This window comes from Myodes glareolus, chromosome X (genome assembly GCF_982192425.1).
Source record: "Myodes glareolus chromosome X, mMyoGla1.1, whole genome shotgun sequence".
In the NCBI taxonomy this organism is placed as follows: Eukaryota; Metazoa; Chordata; class Mammalia; order Rodentia; family Cricetidae; genus Myodes; species Myodes glareolus.
The window spans coordinates 132,106,870-132,123,380 of record NC_142053.1 but is presented as its reverse complement, the minus strand read 5'-3'; the positions used below and the strand labels follow the sequence as shown (position 1 = coordinate 132,123,380).

The window sequence follows — 16,511 nt, the reverse complement described above, 5'->3', positions numbered from 1 at the left end:
AAGGCGATCCTCTCACCCAAGGCCTGAAACATGGCAGTCTGAATCCACTATTTGTCTTCGCAGTGCTCTACAGAGCTCAGTCACATACTAGCCTGGCGTGGCCAGCATCCAGGAGTGAATGCAGGGGACATCCATGACAAAGGAGGATATAACAAACTCAGAAATAATTTTATTAGGGTTAAATTGTAGGTTTTTGCTATCAGAAAGCATAAGCTTGTTACTCCTCTAAGTAACAACAATGTTGCTCTGGATCTTGGCTTCTCCATCTGTGAATGAAGGACTTGGACAGATTCATATCCATGGTACACCACTGGGCATGGTGACACATGCCTTTGATCCCAGCATTCATGAGACAGAGGCAGGCAGATCTCTTGAGTTCAAGGTCAGCCTGAACTACAGAGCTAGTTCCAGAACAGTCAGGTCTATACAGAGAAATCCTGTCTTGGAAAAAAATTCCAAGATACATCAGTCTTAGTACCCTTTGGCCTGCTTTACTGCCTCCAGAGGCCAACTCTTCCTACCGCCCTCTTTCATTTCTCCATGATCCTCATCTTCAAGAATACATCACTAGCCATCTGCCTCCCATATCCCATACCTCTACCCACACCAGCCCTTTCACTGTTGAAAGAAATTGAGACCAGAGTGTCCTTAACCCCTCAGCCAAGCCCTCAAAGTCAATCCAGAGTCAGCAGATGCTCAATCCACATCTCTCCTCTTAAGTTTTATTGATTGATGAAGACTTCATCTTTGTCAGCTGCCAGCTTCACGGGGGGGAAAGAGCTGGGAGACAGGGAACCTGAGATGATGTGAGATTTCAGTCTGAGCACAGATCCAGCAGGTGACCCAAGAGAGAGGAGAAGACTATGTGGAAATTACGGGGTGGGGGAGGCAATCGAAAAGTCTCTTCTATCCCTCCCAGGGTTCTGAAACAACCCAGGCTTCTGCCTACAACACTTCTGGACTCCCGCCCAAGACGAAAGAGTCAGCCCATGATCTCAAAACCCAGCCTTGCTCTAGCTGGGTGCCAGACTCTTATCTCAGCATGTCCAGACTCCAGACCAACCCAAGAAGAAAAACACCAGAGAAGAAAGTAGTTAGATATGGCCCATCTGATCGGGGCAGATGTATATGCTGCAGCAAATTGGTCTGAGGCTTTGCATATGGTTACGGCAGCAGCTGCTATTGCTAGAATTTGCTGGAGGCCCAGCAGAGGACAGGTGGCAGGAACTCATTTCCAGCAGCCGGGGAAGGGGGTGGTGGTGTTTGTGCTATCTCTGTGTTAGGAGAAGCAGCCTGACCCCTCAGGCAAAGCTTGGGGGCAGTGGGTCACTACAGAGGCCACAGCCCATTAAGCCAGCCCACAGCTGTATTCCAAACTTCCAAATCTGGAAAGTGCTGGGCCTGGTGAAGGGCAAAGATCTTGCCCACTATAGGCTAAATTAGAGTTGAGGGTTCTCTTCTATGAACCCTCGAACTTGCACAGCATAGCCAAAGAGAAGAGGAACTCTCAACTCTTCTTGTCAGGCCAGACCTCAAATGTTAGACTACAGAACACTTTAACCTGCCTCTGAGGGCCCAAGGGAGGAGCATGCAAGAGGCCAGCTTAGGAGAGAGAGGCCACTCCCAGCATGCTGAGGCAAGGAGGCCAGGACCTATGGAGTCCCAGTGCTTCAGCCCCCGTTAGGAAAATTGTTACCCATGCCCTAGTTACTTCCCCACCAGATGGGCCATTCCATGAAACTCCATTGCATAGTTCTTGGCAGGGAGCATAAGGGGTCCCCAGGTCTGCCCCTCTTTGCCTCTCCCAAATATGGCTTTGGAAAGGAGTTCCCAAAAATTAAGAGGCCCTCTGAGTGGGCAGACCCATCCCTCACAGGGAAGAGATCTTCACAGTCTCAGGAAGGAGGCAGGGGGTACCCAAGCTGGAGTTCCTGAGGGTAGTGTTGCTTCTGCCACCACTGCCACCACCACCACCAGGGGAGGAAGGTTGACTCTCATCTGGTGTGTTGGCAGGAGGGGTGGGGATACTGATGATGGCAGCCACGAAGTCCCGGCTATCACAGTTCAGGTCAAGGCTGTCATGAGGCTTGGCATTGAGGCTTGAGCGACTGTGAACAGGGGTGGGGAAGATGGAATAACTCTTTAAAAGTCATCTTGATAATTGCCACACCAATAGTCACATTAATGAAGCACCTACTTGGTCCCTTGCACTGTGCTATAAATTCTTCCTGCATCCTCAATTATGGTAAAGGGGGTTCACTCTGCAGTCAACTGGTCTTAGGTTCAAATTGTGATCACATTTTACCACACTGAAAAAAGTACCTGGACATAGGGTACACGTACACGTACACACACACACACACACACACACACACGCACGCACGCATGCACACACATTTTGTGTGATGTTGGGGAGTAAATCCAGATCTTTGCCATGTTTGTCTGAGTACCACATGCATCGAATCACTGAAGCTGGAGTTAGAAGTGGTTATGAGCCACCACCATGTGAGTGCTACTATGAACTGAACCCAGATTCTCTACAAAAGCAATAAGTACTCTTTTGTTGTTGTTGTTTTTTGTTTTTGAGACAGGGTTTCTCTGTAGCTTTGGAGTCTGTCCTGGAACTCTGTAGACCAGGCTGGACTCGAACTCACAGAGACCCACCTGCCTCTGCCTCCCAAGTGCTGGGATTAAAGGTGTGCACCACCACCGCCTGGCTCAATAAGTACTTTTAAGCAGAGCCATCTCCCTAGTCCCTCTATTGTTTCCCTTAACAATGCCAAAACTATTGCAAGGATCTATAATAGGAATAGGTAATATTGACACACACCAGTAATTCTGGCACTCAAGAGGCTAAGGCAGGCAGACCCTGAGCTTGAGGCTAGTTTAGGCTGCATACATAGTGAGACCCTACTTCAAAACCAAACAGAACAAACAAAAAGTTAAAATGTCTACACTAGGATCTATAAAACTGAGACCTCATTCCTTTCTGACTGTCTGCCTTCTTGCCTGTCCCCGACTTTCCACTCTGCCCAGAGTTGTTTCCTTGCCAGACCTCTGATGTACAGAGGCTCCATGGCACTTGCAGAGTGGGACACTGCCTGGAAAGCGCTTCCTCTAGTTACATGTATGGCTTCCTCCCTTGCCTTCTTTAGACCTGGACTCGGACGCCAGTTCAGAAAAGTTTTCTTTTCTTTAAAAGAATATTTTCTTTTAGATTACTTTGTTTTGCTTTATGTGCATAAGTGATTTGTCTGCATGTGTGTTTATGTACCACAAGCATGCCTGGGGTCTATGGAGGTCAGAAGAAGGCATCAAATCCCCTAAAACTGGAGGGAGAGGTAGTTGTGAACCACAATATATGAGTTCTAGGAAACCAAACTCAGGTCCTCTTCAAGAACAACCACTGCTCTTAACCACTAAGCCATCTTTTCAGCCCCCAAATAGCTTTTTGTAGCCGGGCGGTGGGGGCACACACCTCTAATCCCAGCACTCAGGAGGCAGAGGCAAGCAGATCTCTGTGAGTTCGAGGCCAGCCTGGTCTACAAGAGCTAGTTCCAGGACAGGTTCCAAAGCTACAGAGAAACCCTGTCTCGACCCCCCCCGCCCAAAAAAAAGCTTTTTGTGACCATACTACTCAAACTGCACATGGCTGAGTGGTAGAATATTTAACTAACATTTGTGAAACCCCAGGTTTCATTCCCAGTACTAAAAAAGATCATTCTTAGTTTAGTTTTTGAGACACTTCTCACTATGTAGCCCTGACTAGCCTGGAACTCACTATGCTGACGAGGCTGGCCTTGAATTCACAGAGATTAGGTTGCCTCTGCCTCCTGTGTGCACCACTATGCCCAACCTGAAAACAATGAGGCCGCTTGCTGTGGAACAATCTTTGTACACTGTGAATATCTGTTGCTTTCATTGCTCTAATAAATGATTGAATGGCCGGTAGCTAGGCAAAAAGGGGTTAGGTGAGGGAGCCAGGTTGAGAGGAAGCTGGGCAGAAGAAGAGCGGAGTCTGGAGCATTGTGAGGAGACTCAGAGAAGAAAGATGAACATACCTTGCAGAAAAAGGTACCACCATGTGACAGAGTGTAGATAAGAAATATGGGCTAATCTAAGTTGTAAGAGCTAATTAGTAACAAGCCTAAGCTCTTGGCTGAGCATTTATAATTAATGATGAGTCTCTGCGTGGTTATTTGGAAGCTGGCTGTTGGGACAGAGCTGACCTGCGATCTTGACGAAAGATTGCCCACAGCTAGAGAGATGGCTCAGTGGCTGAGTACTGCTCTTCCAAAGTACCCAAGTTTGGTTCCTAGCACTCACATCAAGCAGTTCATAACCTTCTATAACTTTAACTATTTGGGATCTAAAGCCTGGGGCTTCCACGGGGCATCTACAATCACATGCACATACCCACACACAGACACAGAATTAAAAATAAATCTAAAAGTAACCCCTGTATCATCCTCTGCTCAGTAGTCTCTGGTCACTGTTCCTGATTTATTTTTCAGCTTGCTACTTTCAAATGTTTAATCCAGTATGTCATCTGTAAATTTGTTTGTTAAGTGTTTTTTCCTATTAGAATGTAAGTTTCAGGACACAAGGATTCACTTCCAAAGGTCGTGTGTGTGTGTGTGTGTGTATTGGGTGGAACCTAAGGCTTTCTTCATACTAGGCAAATGTTTATCATTGAGCGACATCCCCAGCTCAAGAGATCCTCTTGCCTTAGCTTCCTGAATGACTAGTCGGCCATAGACTATATATGCCACTACTATTACTCAGTGAGTATTGAAAAGAATGAAGAGCAAAGTGCAGTGATATTCAAGTATGAGTCTAGCACCTGTTGGCTGGGGCTGAATTAGCACGAGCTGAAGGTCAACTTGACCTATATACACAAAGCAAGACCCTGTCTTAAAATTTTGAAAAATGAGGGGTTTTCAAGACAAACTAAAGATCCTTGCCCAGAGGAATTTGGGTTTGGGAATGACTTGCTAGGCCTACAGTCATGAAATCTCAACCCCATGGCCCAAATTCTGCACTTTCTAATGGTGGACAAACAGGTGAGCCAGGCACTTACCTCTGAGGGGCGGGGCTCCTCCGAAGCCCTGCTAGTGTGTCTAGCTCCTGCATGCTGCCACGGCTGACGGAGGCAGTGGAGTTGGCAAGACGGATGGCTCGACGCTTGACCCTTCTAGGGCAGCAAGATGATAACAGGCTGCCAGGCCCCATTGGCTGGGAAGACACTGAGGTACTACGGCTGGTGCGACCACCCAGGGAGACAGCTCCAAGGGCCTCACTGAAGGTCAGCTCATCTGTGAACTCATGACACTGTGGGCAGAAGGTAAGCAGGATCACAGGGTAGCCCATGCCATGGAAACCGATACAACTCCCAGACCTTTGCTTAGAGAAAGTCACTCACTCTCCCTTTTCTTTCCTTGCCCATCCTAGAAGCCTCTTTTTTGAGACAAGGTGCAGCCTATGTAGCCTTGGCTGGCCTAGAATTCACTATGTAGATCAGGCTGGCCTAGAACTCACTGAGATCACCTGCGTCTGCCACAAGACTCGGTCTCTTAAAGGGAGCACCATGTGATCTTCACAACTACATGGTAAGGCTTTCATCTCAGTGAGGGAACCAACTCGGTGTCCAGAAAGACCTCCCTCCTGCCAGGTGACATCTTGTTTGGCCTCACCGTAGTCTTCTCTAGACAGTGCAGCAAATGGTGATGCTGCTGTTCAAAAGCAGAACGGCTCCGAACGCACAGTGCCTGTCCATCCCCGCTGCCACTGTCCTGGAAGAGACAGAGCAGAAACAGGCAGTGAGCACCTTCCCCTCACAACCCTGCTCACCCCTAACCCCGATAAATGCACCTCCCCACCTCAAGGCCCCCATTTTGCTTATACTGCAGGAAGGCATTGGTGGTGCCGCTCTTTGCCAACCGGATTCTTGCCAGGCGTACTTTCTACAGAGAGGAGACAAAAGATTAGACACATGAGGCCAGGGGCAGATGGGTTTAGGGTGTAAGGAACGACCGTGCTCTGAATGGCGATAAAGTTACCTGCTGTGCTCGGCGCTTGTCAGCGCGCTGGTTCTGGTGGTAGATGCGGCTAAAGTTGGACACAATGACTGGTACAGGCAAGGCAATGACCAAGACACCACTAAGTGAGCAGATGGACCCAAAAATTTTGCCAGCAATGGTGCTAGGCACCATGTCTCCATACCTGGAAAAGACAGAAGCAGGCCAAAGTTGAAGAGGTGTTCAATAATCTCCAATTCCACCCACCCACTCCTGATGTGCTCTGCAAACTTGGCCAAACACACGGACTCTCTGAGCTTCAGTTTCTTTCGTTCTTTTTAAGTTTTGTTGTTTTGTTTTGGTTTGGTTTTGGAGAGTGTTCCTCTGTGTAGCCCTGGCTGTCCTGGAACTAGCTCTGTAGACTAGGCTGGCCTTGAACTCAGAGATCTGTCTGCCTCTGCCTTGGGATTAAAGGGGTATGCCATCACTGCCCAGCTCTCTTGAAGTTTTATTTTTTGTGCAAGTGTTTGACTACATGGAAGGATGTGCACCACATGCATCCAGAAGACAGTGTCAGATCCTGGAACTGGAGCTAAGGATGGTCGTGAGCAGCAAGTTGTGAGCCATTTCCCTAGCCCCAGCTTCAGTTCCTTGCACTGAAAAATCTGGAGAATGTGGTCTAGAGAAATAGCTTAGTGGTTAGGCCTTGTAGAGGACCCAAGTCCAGCAGCCATGTCTATCAGCTCACAACTACCAGTGACTCCAGCACCAGAGGATCCAACGCCCTCTTCTGGACGCCAGGGAAACCTGCACTCACATGCACATACCCACACACAGACACATAGTACACACATAATTTAAAACCAATAAAAAATAAATCTTCAAAATGCGAAGAATGGACAGGCAGTGGTGGTACAGGCAGGTGATCTCTGAGTTTGAGACCCCCACCTGGTCTACAGAGTGAGTTCCAGGACAGCCAAGGCTACACAGAGAAACCCCATCTCAAAAACCAAACAATTCAAAATGTGAAGAACAACCTCTCTGGTCCCCAGCAGTAGCGGTCAAATGAGAAATGCGGCCGCCTTCAGTTTCTGCCGTCTGCTGCCCTCATCTAAGCCATGCACTCGGCATCATTGTCATCTGGATATCTCCTAACACTAGCAGAAGGGAAAACAAGGAACAAATATAGGATCCTGGAGGCTAGAGAAATGGCTTAGTAGTTAGAGAGTCCCGCCACTCCAGTTCAGAGGAGAGGCTCTGTATCCTAGAGTCTGTTGGTTTTACTTGCTTCTCTACATTTTTTAGGAAGGACCCCTTCAAATATCCCCCAGAAGAAGCCTGGAAAGTGTCTTCCTATGAAAGATAGGGAGCCTCCAAGTGGTAGTGGTGCACACCTTTAATCCCAGCTCTCAGGAGGCAGAAGCAGGCAGATGTCTGAGTTTGCGGCTAGCCTGATCTACAGAGCAAGTTCCAAGAGTTCCAGGACAGCCAGGGCTACATAGAGAAACCCTATCTCTTGAGAAAAAAAGAAAGAAGTGTGTTATTTTAGGGGTTGGAGAGATGGCTCAGAGGATAAGAGCACTGGCTGCTCTTCCAGAGGACCCAGGTTCAGTGCCCAGCACCACCTGGCAGCTCACAGCTGTAACTCCAGTTCCAGGGGACCAGACACCTTCACACCAATGCACATAAAATAAAGTTAAATAAATTATTTTTAAAAAAGAAAGACAGGGAGCCTCAAAACTACCCTGCCTTCCTCCAAGCCATCACTCTCCCATGGAACAAGAGCAGAACCAACTTCTGGCTTGTTTTTCCAAGGAGGAGAACAGCTCAGAGAGGCGCCATACTTGATTTGCCCAGGAACATACAGCACACGTTTTTTTCTAACCACAAGACCAATTGAAACCCCTTTGAGAAATTCAGCCTCTGCAATCTTCAAACAGGGCCTCATGTATTCCAGGCAGACCTCAAACTTACTACGTATCTGAGGATGACCTTCATCTTCTGATCCTCTTGCTTCCACCTCCCACTGTGTACTGGGAGTACAGGCACCTGTAATCCTCAATTTCTAGAGTGCTGGAGATTCAACCTAGAGCTTTAGAGGTACCAAGCAAGCACTGTATGAATTAAGCGACATCTCCAGACTTTTTTATTTGTTCTGAGATTCAGGACTGTGCCCAGAGCCTCTCTAACTTGGCCATTTCTAGCTGTGTGATAGTCATCTCAGACTATGTCTCACTTATGTATGACAGGAACACCTACGGTCACAATTGTTCTGAGGACAATATATAGCAAAAGACAGCAAGATACCTACTGCTAACTCGTTCTTCGTACTCAATATTTATTGATTTAATCCAATCATGAACTCCCAAGCAGAATTAATCTGTACTTCTTAGAAACTTTTGTACTTCTATTGGGCACTGGACAAATCCAACCATTCATTGAATGACAACAGTCTACCTAATCCTAGAGATGGGAATTTAGAGAAGAATCACAGCATCTGCCCTACATAGTGTCTGAAAAGCATTGGACGGAGGCGGGGGAGATGCCTCAGTTGGTAAATACCTGTTGTACATGCAAGCATGAGAACCTGAGTTCAGATCTCCAGAACCCATGGTAAAAGTTGGATCAGGATGTGTGCCTATAATCCCAGCCCTGGAGGGCAGAGATAGGCATGACACTGCTCAGCTAGTCTAGATGAATGGATGAGCTTCCGGTTTAATGAGAGATCTGTCTCAAAAAAATAAAGGTGGCAGCCAGGCAGATCTCTGTGAGTTCAAAGCCACCCCGATCTACAGAGTGAGTTCCAGACAGCCAGGGCTACACAGAGAAACCCTGTCTCGAGAAATAAATAAAACGTTGTTTAAAAGGTAGCAGAGTGTGGTGGTGCACACCTTTAATTCCAGCACTCAGGAGTCAGAGGCAGGTGGATCTCTGAGCTCAAGGCCAGCCTGGTCTACAGAGTTCCAGGACAGCCAGGGATACACAGAGAAATCCTGTCTTGAAAAATAAAAACAGAAAACAAATTTCCTGTACTCCAGGTAAAGGTGGAAGGAGAGACTACAAAGTTGTCCTCTAACCTTCATATGCATGTTCTTACATGTATATGCTCAAAGCACACACGTGCGCGCACACACACATAGAGTTAAAGAGAGAGAGGAAGCTGTGATTTGTGACACAAGCCTAGAATCCCAGCATTTGGGAGACAGAGGCAGGAATAGGATCATTGTAAATCTGAAACCAGCCTGGGTGTACAAACTGAGAGTCTGCCACAAAACAAAACACTATGAGAGCCGGGGTAGAGCCTATGGTTACTGTGGTGAGGTCTTTCTTAGGTTCAAGCCCCAGTAATGTCCCTCCACAAACAACCTAAACATCACGAGTTTGGCAATTCCATTTGTTGTATCTATCTCAACTGTTTCCTCTCAGGGATTGGCAGTAAAAAATAACACTCATCCCAGCACTTGGGAGGCAGAGGCAGGTGGATCTCTGTGAGTTTGAGGCCAGTCTGATTTACAGAGTGGGTTCCAGGACAGCCCAGACTGCTACACAGAGAAACCCTGTCTCACAAAACCAAAATAATACTGATATAGTCAGCTGGGTGCCATAGACCTGGAGTCCCAGCACTCAGGAAGCAAAGGCAAATGGATGGTGAGTTCAAGACCAGCTTGACCTACTTGGTAAGAATCTATCTCAATATAAAAGTAATGCTGAGGGCTGGAGAGATGGCTCAGAGGGTAAGAACACTGATTGTTCTTCCAGAGGTACTGAGTTCAATTCCCAACAACCACCTGGTGGCTCACAACCATCTGTAAAGAAATCTGGTGTCCTCTTCTGGCCTGCAGGCACACATGCAGACAGAATACTGTAAACAAAATAAATAAGTAAGTGAGTAAATAAATAAATAAACAAACAAATCTTTTTTTAAAAAGTAATGCTGAAAATATCTTCTGGAAAACATCAAGGAATCACGAACTCCCAGCGGCTGTATCCATACAGTCATATAGCAGACAGTTTTAGAAGGTTGAGAAACATGGCATGAATATTCAGAATGGAAAAAGTTAGTGACAAGAAGCCATGCACCTAGATATCCTGTACCGGAAGTATTCAGAGAACTCACGTGGTATCACTGAATCCTCTTAAGGTACTCATTTCTCACTTTACAAAGAGGGAAACCAATAAGCCTAACACGGCGGCTCATGCCTATAATCCCAGTAGTTAGGAGGCTTTGAGTCTGAGGCCAGGTCGGACTATACAGTGAACCCAGGCAAGCCTGGGCTACACAGCATTTCAAAGAAAAGAGAAGGAAGCTAGAACCCTGAGAAAGTGTGAGGAGAAATGAGAGCAACATAGACAATTTTTGAAGCCTAACCTGAAAAAAATCAAGATCTGTTTAGAGCTGAACTTTAAAGATAGGGTAATGCTATGTAGCCTCATTGGGTTGGAACTTGCTATGTAATCTAGGCTGGCCTCAAATTTACAGAGATCCACCTGCCTCTGCATCCTAAATGCTGGGATTAAAGGACTGCGCCACCACACTTGACTTCTCTAAATTTTTTTAGATAGGATCTCATTGTGTAGCCTTGGCTGTTCTGGAACTGATATGTAGACCAGGCTGCCCTTGAATTTACAGAGATCAGCCTGTCTCTACTGAGGTGGTGTGATTAAAGGTGTGTCCCACTAACCAAGCTAAATTTTACTTTATTAATATTGATATATTTTTGCTTTTCATTTTTGAGTGTTTTGCCTGCATGTAAATTTGTGTACTGTTGCAGAATATTTGTTTAGCCAGGAAAAGATGTTAAATTTGTTCATCCTGCATCTGTTAACTATGTAAAGATGTGTTGTATTCGCGTTAATTAAATAAAATTAACCTAGGTTCAGAGAGGCAGGGTTAGTAAGAAGTTGACAGGAAGTAGCAAGAAGGAACTTAGTGTGTGTGTGTTTTTTAGTTGGGGTGGTGTGGAAGGGATTGGCTTCTAGGACACCAGCAAAGAGACAAAGTTAGCCAGCTGCTACTCTAATTCTCTGAGCTGGCAGGTTTTCACCCTAGCCTTTGAATCTTGAATTTTATTAGAATGATAGAGATTTAGTTAGAACTACCTTTAGAAGCCTGGCAGTGGTGGCGCACACACACCTTCAATCCCAGCACTCAGGAAGCAGAAGCAGATGGATCTCTGAATTTGAAGCCAGCCTGGTCTACAAAGTGAGTTCAAGGACAGCCAAAACTGTTACACAGAGAAACCCTGTCTCAAAAAACAAAGAAATAAAGAGAGAGAGAGAGAGAGAGAGAGAGAGAGAGAGAGAGAGAGAAACCGAAAAAAAAGAACTACCTTTAGAAGCAGCCACAAAGCCACAGAAATCCCCTCATTGGCTTTAGGACTGGGTACATCTTGGCTGGGCTGTTAGTTTAAAGAACCCTCTGGAATTGGAATTGCAGATGGTTGTTAGTTGCCACGTGGATGCTGGGAACCAAACTTGGGTCCTCTGAAAGAGCAGCAAGTGCTCTTAACCAGTGAGCCATCTCCACAACCCCCTAAAATTTATTTTAAGAGGTTTATTTTGCTAGGCACAGTGATACATACCTTTAATCCCAGCACTTTGGAGGCAGAGGTGGGCAGATTTCTATGAGTTCAAGCCCAGCTTGATCTGCATAGCAAGTCCCAGGCCAGCCAAGGTTGCATAGCGAAATTCTGTCTCAAAAAACTAAAAAACGGGCTGGAGAGATGGCTCAGCGGTTAAGAGCACTGACTGCTCTTCCAGAGGACCAAGGTTCAATTCCCAGCACCCACATGGCAGCTTACAACTATCTGAAAATCCAGTTCCAGGGGATTTGACACCTTCATACCAATGCACATAAAATAAAGTTAAATAAACCATAAGAAATATTTTTAAAAAACTAAAAAAACAAATGATTATTATTTTATTATTTTTAATTACATATATGTGTGCATCTGTGTGCAGACATGTGCACAACTGTACAGATGCCTGGATGGCCAGAGGTATCAGATACCCTCAATTTTAAATAACAGGTCGTTGTGAGCCATCCAGCATGGGTGCTAAGAACCAAACTTGGGTCCTCTGCAAAAGAAGTATGTACTCTTAACTGCTGAGCCATTTCTCCAGTCCCAGCTTTTTGAATTTTTATAGATTAGTAAACTGGAGCTCAAAAGTAGATAAAGGAGCCAAGCATGCTGGTATGTATACACCTGTAATCCCCAACCATGGGGAAGTGGAGGCAGGAAGGTAATGTGTTTGAACCTAGCCTGGTCTATACATAGCACAACAACCTTGTCTCAAAAGTGGGGTGGCAGGCAGAGGCACAGCACATATTTTGTATGTGTGAAGCCTCCATGTGAGGCTCTGGGTTTGATATCCATTACCTTACAGGTATGTTCTAACCTTTTAATGTTGCAGAAAGGGTATGTGTGTCTGGTGGTTGGATACCCAGCTCCCAGCTCAAGGTCTACACTTACCCAAGTGTGGTCATGGTAACAATGGTATACCAGAAGGCAGCAGGGATGCTTGTGAAGTTGGTCTTGCTAGTGCCCTTCTCAGCATAGAACATGACAGTGGCAAAGATGATGATGGCCATGGTGAGGGAAAAGAGGAGAAAGCCCAACTCAGAGGCACAGCTCTTGAGGGTGTAGCCCAGAATCCGCAAGCCCTGAGAATGTCTGGAGAACTTGAAGATTCTGAAAACCCTGAACACGCGTAGGGTGACAAAGGCACCAGAGACATCATCATTATTCTTGGGCACAAAAAGCCCAATGTAGTAGGGCAGGATGGCTACCACATCGATGAGGCTCATCACACTGCGCAGGAAGCGGCAACGGCTGGGGGCCGCAAAGAGCCGCAGAAGGTATTCCCCGGTGAATATGAGCACGCAGGCTGTGTCCATACAGAAAAAGGCCGTCGGGAAGCGATCACCACAGGGTTGCTCTCTCGTGGGTCGCCGGGCAGGGCCACGGCATGGGATGGTCTCCACTACATTGGCGATGACCGACACGGCTATGAAGAAACCAGTGACATAGTAGAAAACGAGTGCTGCAGTGCTCGTGTGTGGGTTTTCGAAAGCCCTCCAGAGTCGCTGTCTCAGGGAGCTGTCTGCTGGAAGAGCTGGACCTTCCCCGGCCTGCTCAGCTTCCTCGTCTTCTGCCAAGCGCTCTGCATTTTCCTTCTTGCGGTCCCTGTACTCTTCAAGACAGCAGTCGCCCACAAGCTCTGGTACCAAGCCATAGAAGGCCAGCTCCTCATCAAAGGCCTGGATGCACTCCTGCCTGGGGCAGTGCAGCCGGCCTGTGCGGTAGAAGTTCAGCACGTGCCGGAACATGTCTGGGTCACGATCAAAGAAGTACTCGCCTGATTCAGCATCATAGAAGAATTCCTTCTCCGAGCTGCCCAGCAATGTGTCTGGATAGCGATCCAGCGTATTTTTCCAGGTCTCAAAGCGCCGACCACTCACATTCACCACCAGTACCTCATCCCCTCGGGATGCCTTCACCTCCGGTGCAGGGGGCAGGGGCTGCTGGGCTAAGGGCAGCCAGCCCACTGCTGCAGCCCTTGCAAATGGTAGCCATGTGGCCACACCGGCCGCCATCCTGCAGCTCCCCAGGCCCACGGAGACTTGGGGGTGTGATGTTTAGGAGAATGTGGCTAGCTCCAGGATGGTGGAGGCTTGGAGAGACCCTGGGCTACCCAGACAAGGAAACTGGTGTGTGTGTGTGTGTGTGTGTGTGTGTGTGTGTGTGTGTGTGTGTGTGTATGTGTGTGGAGAGAGAGAGAGAGAGAGGAACCAGGAGGAGGAGGAAGTAGAGAGACAGACAGGCGCTTGGGGGGTATTGGGGGTTTCTAAGGGACTAAGAAGGGGTTAAAGAGCTAGAGGAACCAAGAAGGATCCTCAGGTCTAGAAAGACTGAGATGAATCTAGAGTCAATGCATTCCTGAGAGATGTCTGAGGATGTTCAGAGGGACCAAGATATAGGAGGTGGGGGTTGTTCACACTCTCAAGAGTTCCCAATAAAGGAGGGCCTGTAACCCCTCAGTTGAGCTGAAGCGGAGGCAGATAGAGGCATTCAGAGAGTTGGAGAACGGGACCAGAGATGTTTGAAAGAGGCTGAAGGGCTGTCCACGCCCAGAAGACTGATGGGAAACGATGCCTGGGTTGGAGCCCCCTTGCAGATCAATAAAGGGGACTGGAGCATCTCAAGGGTGGCTAGACAGCGGCAGGTTGTAAAGATACTAAAAAGTGTCTGGGGAGTGACTAGAGCTGCCAAGAATAGCCTGGAAGATGTTGTCTACAATCTCCAGGAGTTCCGGGAAAAGTGGCAGAGGTGAGGGCCCTCTAAAGAGGATTGAGAAAGGGGGAGAGCTAAAGTAGTATATGGGACTAGCTTATTTTTTAAGAGGCCAGGAGATATGCAGCAGAGAGGTTACCTGGAGGGGGCTTAGGAAGGCTGGTCCATATCAAGAGCTCTGAATGAGGAAGGGAAGGGAGATCTGGGGAATCCCAAAGGGTCAATACTCAGCTGGACTGAAGTTGGGTATAGCCCCCTGAGCACACAAGAAACTCGCAAAAGACTATGCAAAGAGGAAGGGAATTCCCTCAAAATAGGTTGGATAGGGGGCGGGGTATTGGAAGAAAGTTGGGTGTGTCTTCCAGGAGAGGGGGCTGCTGAACCTTGCAGGAAGCTGGTAGGGGAGACTAGAAGAAGGCTGGGTCCCACCGTAGGAGGCAGGTCTGAGGAAACCACACCCCGAGGGGCTGGCGGTGTGTACCCAGCAAGAGCTGTAGCAGCAACGGGAGCAGCAGCAACAACGGCAGCAGTAGCAGCAGCAGAGGAGGAGGAAAAGAACAGCCACAGCCAGGCCTAGGAGGGAAAGGTGGCACAGGCGGGGGCGGGGTGGGAGACAGGGAGAGGAGGCTGTTGGGTCCTTGGAAGAAGGCTCTGGAAGGACAAGGTCCAATGGGACCCCTGGAGAGACTGTTCCAGGATGGACTAGGGCATGGGGACCGAACCAGGAAAAGACAAGGACAGAGCTAGTGATGGTCCCCTCCCTCTCCCCACAGGGTTGTCCTCACCTGTGTCCCTGCTGCAGCAGCAGCAACAGCGTAGGGGCTGGGGGTACCAAACACCGGAGCTCCTGCCCCCTCTGCAGAGCTGCCGGAGTTCCTCCTCCTCCAGCCTTCTCTCCCCGCCCCTCTGGAGCTTGTCGGGAGATGAAGCTAGAGGCAGGGAGGGGCCACGTGGCTCCTAGAGCCCCTTCCCCTAGGACAGCTTGAGAGAGACCCTGGGGAGACTCCGCCTCCTTACAAAGATGGTTGGGCCTCAGTCGCGTCATCTGGAAAATGGGGGTGGCAGGGAACTTTGCCAGTTCTCCCCACCTCCTACTTCCTGGACTCCCCCTTCTTTCTGCCCAGCTCCTACCCCCACTGCCCCCAGGGGCCCTCACCCCCACCCGTCTGAATCAGCAGCACTTAGCAGAACCAATCGATGGGGAGGCGTCTGTTAATGGCCCCAGAGCGGAGTGCCACGGGGAATGATGCAGTGCTGTGTCCCCTCCCTGCCCCGCTCTGTGGAAGGGCGGGGAGAGGTGGGGGAGGGGGAACTGGTGGGGATGACCAGGCCTCCAGATCCACTCTGGGGGGAGGGCATAGGTCAGAGCCCAACTTCTAAACCAGACTTTGTGGGGCTCCAGTATACACCTTCCAGTTTGAGGATGCATGATGCAGAGCAAAGGTAGTGAAGATGGGGACAATCCAGGTACCACTGCCTACCCGTAGGCCCCTTGGCAAAGGAGCAGAATTCCCATCTGTTTGTATCCAGTGCCCTCAAACCACACCTCTTTCCATGGTGGGATCTGCTTCTGCACATCCAAACGCAGAGCACCGAGTGCCTCTGGGATAAGTCTGTGAGTTCTAACCCCAGCTTTGCCAGACTTGCTGTGCCCTTAACCAGGTGACTTGTTTTCTCAGTTGTCAGAATTATCCCAACTTGACAGTGTCCTTTTGAGCATCAGCTGAAGCAATGTGAATGGGGTGGGCACAGGTAAGGCCTGGTAGGATGCCTGGTCTTAAGTAACTAACAGTGTCTGATGAGAGTGCCTACCTAGCCTTTCAATCCATCTGCCTACCCACGATACTCACTTGCTAACTTTTTGTACTCCTGATCTGTCCATTCTTCCACCCATCCATCCTCTTACCTACATAACCAATGACCCTACCCATTCCTATAGGTGCCCATCTGGCCAGTCACCTACCCACCCCTCAGCTTCTAACCATTTGCCAACCTTTTCCTGAGCATCAATCCTCCATGTGTCTATGCATTCTCCAGCTTCCCCCATCATGTATGCCTCCAACTTACTCTTCCCTTTCATTCGCTTATGCATCTATAATTCCACTCTAGCCTTGTCAGTTTACTCCCAACTTATCTATAAATCCATCAATCTACTCAGTTAATTCACCCATTTATCCATTTGTCCACCCCACTAGACATC

At 48.2% G+C, this 16,511-nt stretch overlaps 1 protein-coding gene across 1 annotated transcript; it reads right to left on the bottom strand.

The window, feature by feature from the left end:
- Window positions 1–147: 147 nt before the first annotated feature.
- Window positions 148–15,223, bottom strand: Kcnd1 (potassium voltage-gated channel subfamily D member 1). The gene is made up of 6 exons (XM_048461526.3): window positions 12,491–15,223; window positions 6,060–6,222; window positions 5,880–5,963; window positions 5,694–5,792; window positions 5,081–5,331; window positions 148–2,108 (listed from the first exon to the last, which is right to left on the bottom strand). The coding sequence occupies exons 1-6, from the start codon at window positions 13,612–13,614 to the stop codon at window positions 1,871–1,873; spliced, it is 1,959 nt and encodes a 652-aa protein (XP_048317483.1). The 5' UTR covers window positions 13,615–15,223; the 3' UTR covers window positions 148–1,870.
- Window positions 15,224–16,511: the final 1,288 nt, after the last annotated feature.

Coding starts and splice junctions, on each gene's coding strand:
- Kcnd1 (XM_048461526.3), bottom strand. CDS start 13,614: ATGGCGGCCGGTGTGGCCACATGGCTACCATTTGCAAGGGCTGCAGCA. Junction 5,332..5,693: donor ACTGTCTAGAGAAGACTACG/GTGAGGCCAAAC, acceptor TTCTGCCCACAG/TGTCATGAGTTCACAGATGA. Junction 2,109..5,080: donor AGGAGCCCCGCCCCTCAGAG/GTAAGTGCCTGG, acceptor CCCTGTTCACAG/TCGCTCAAGCCTCAATGCCA.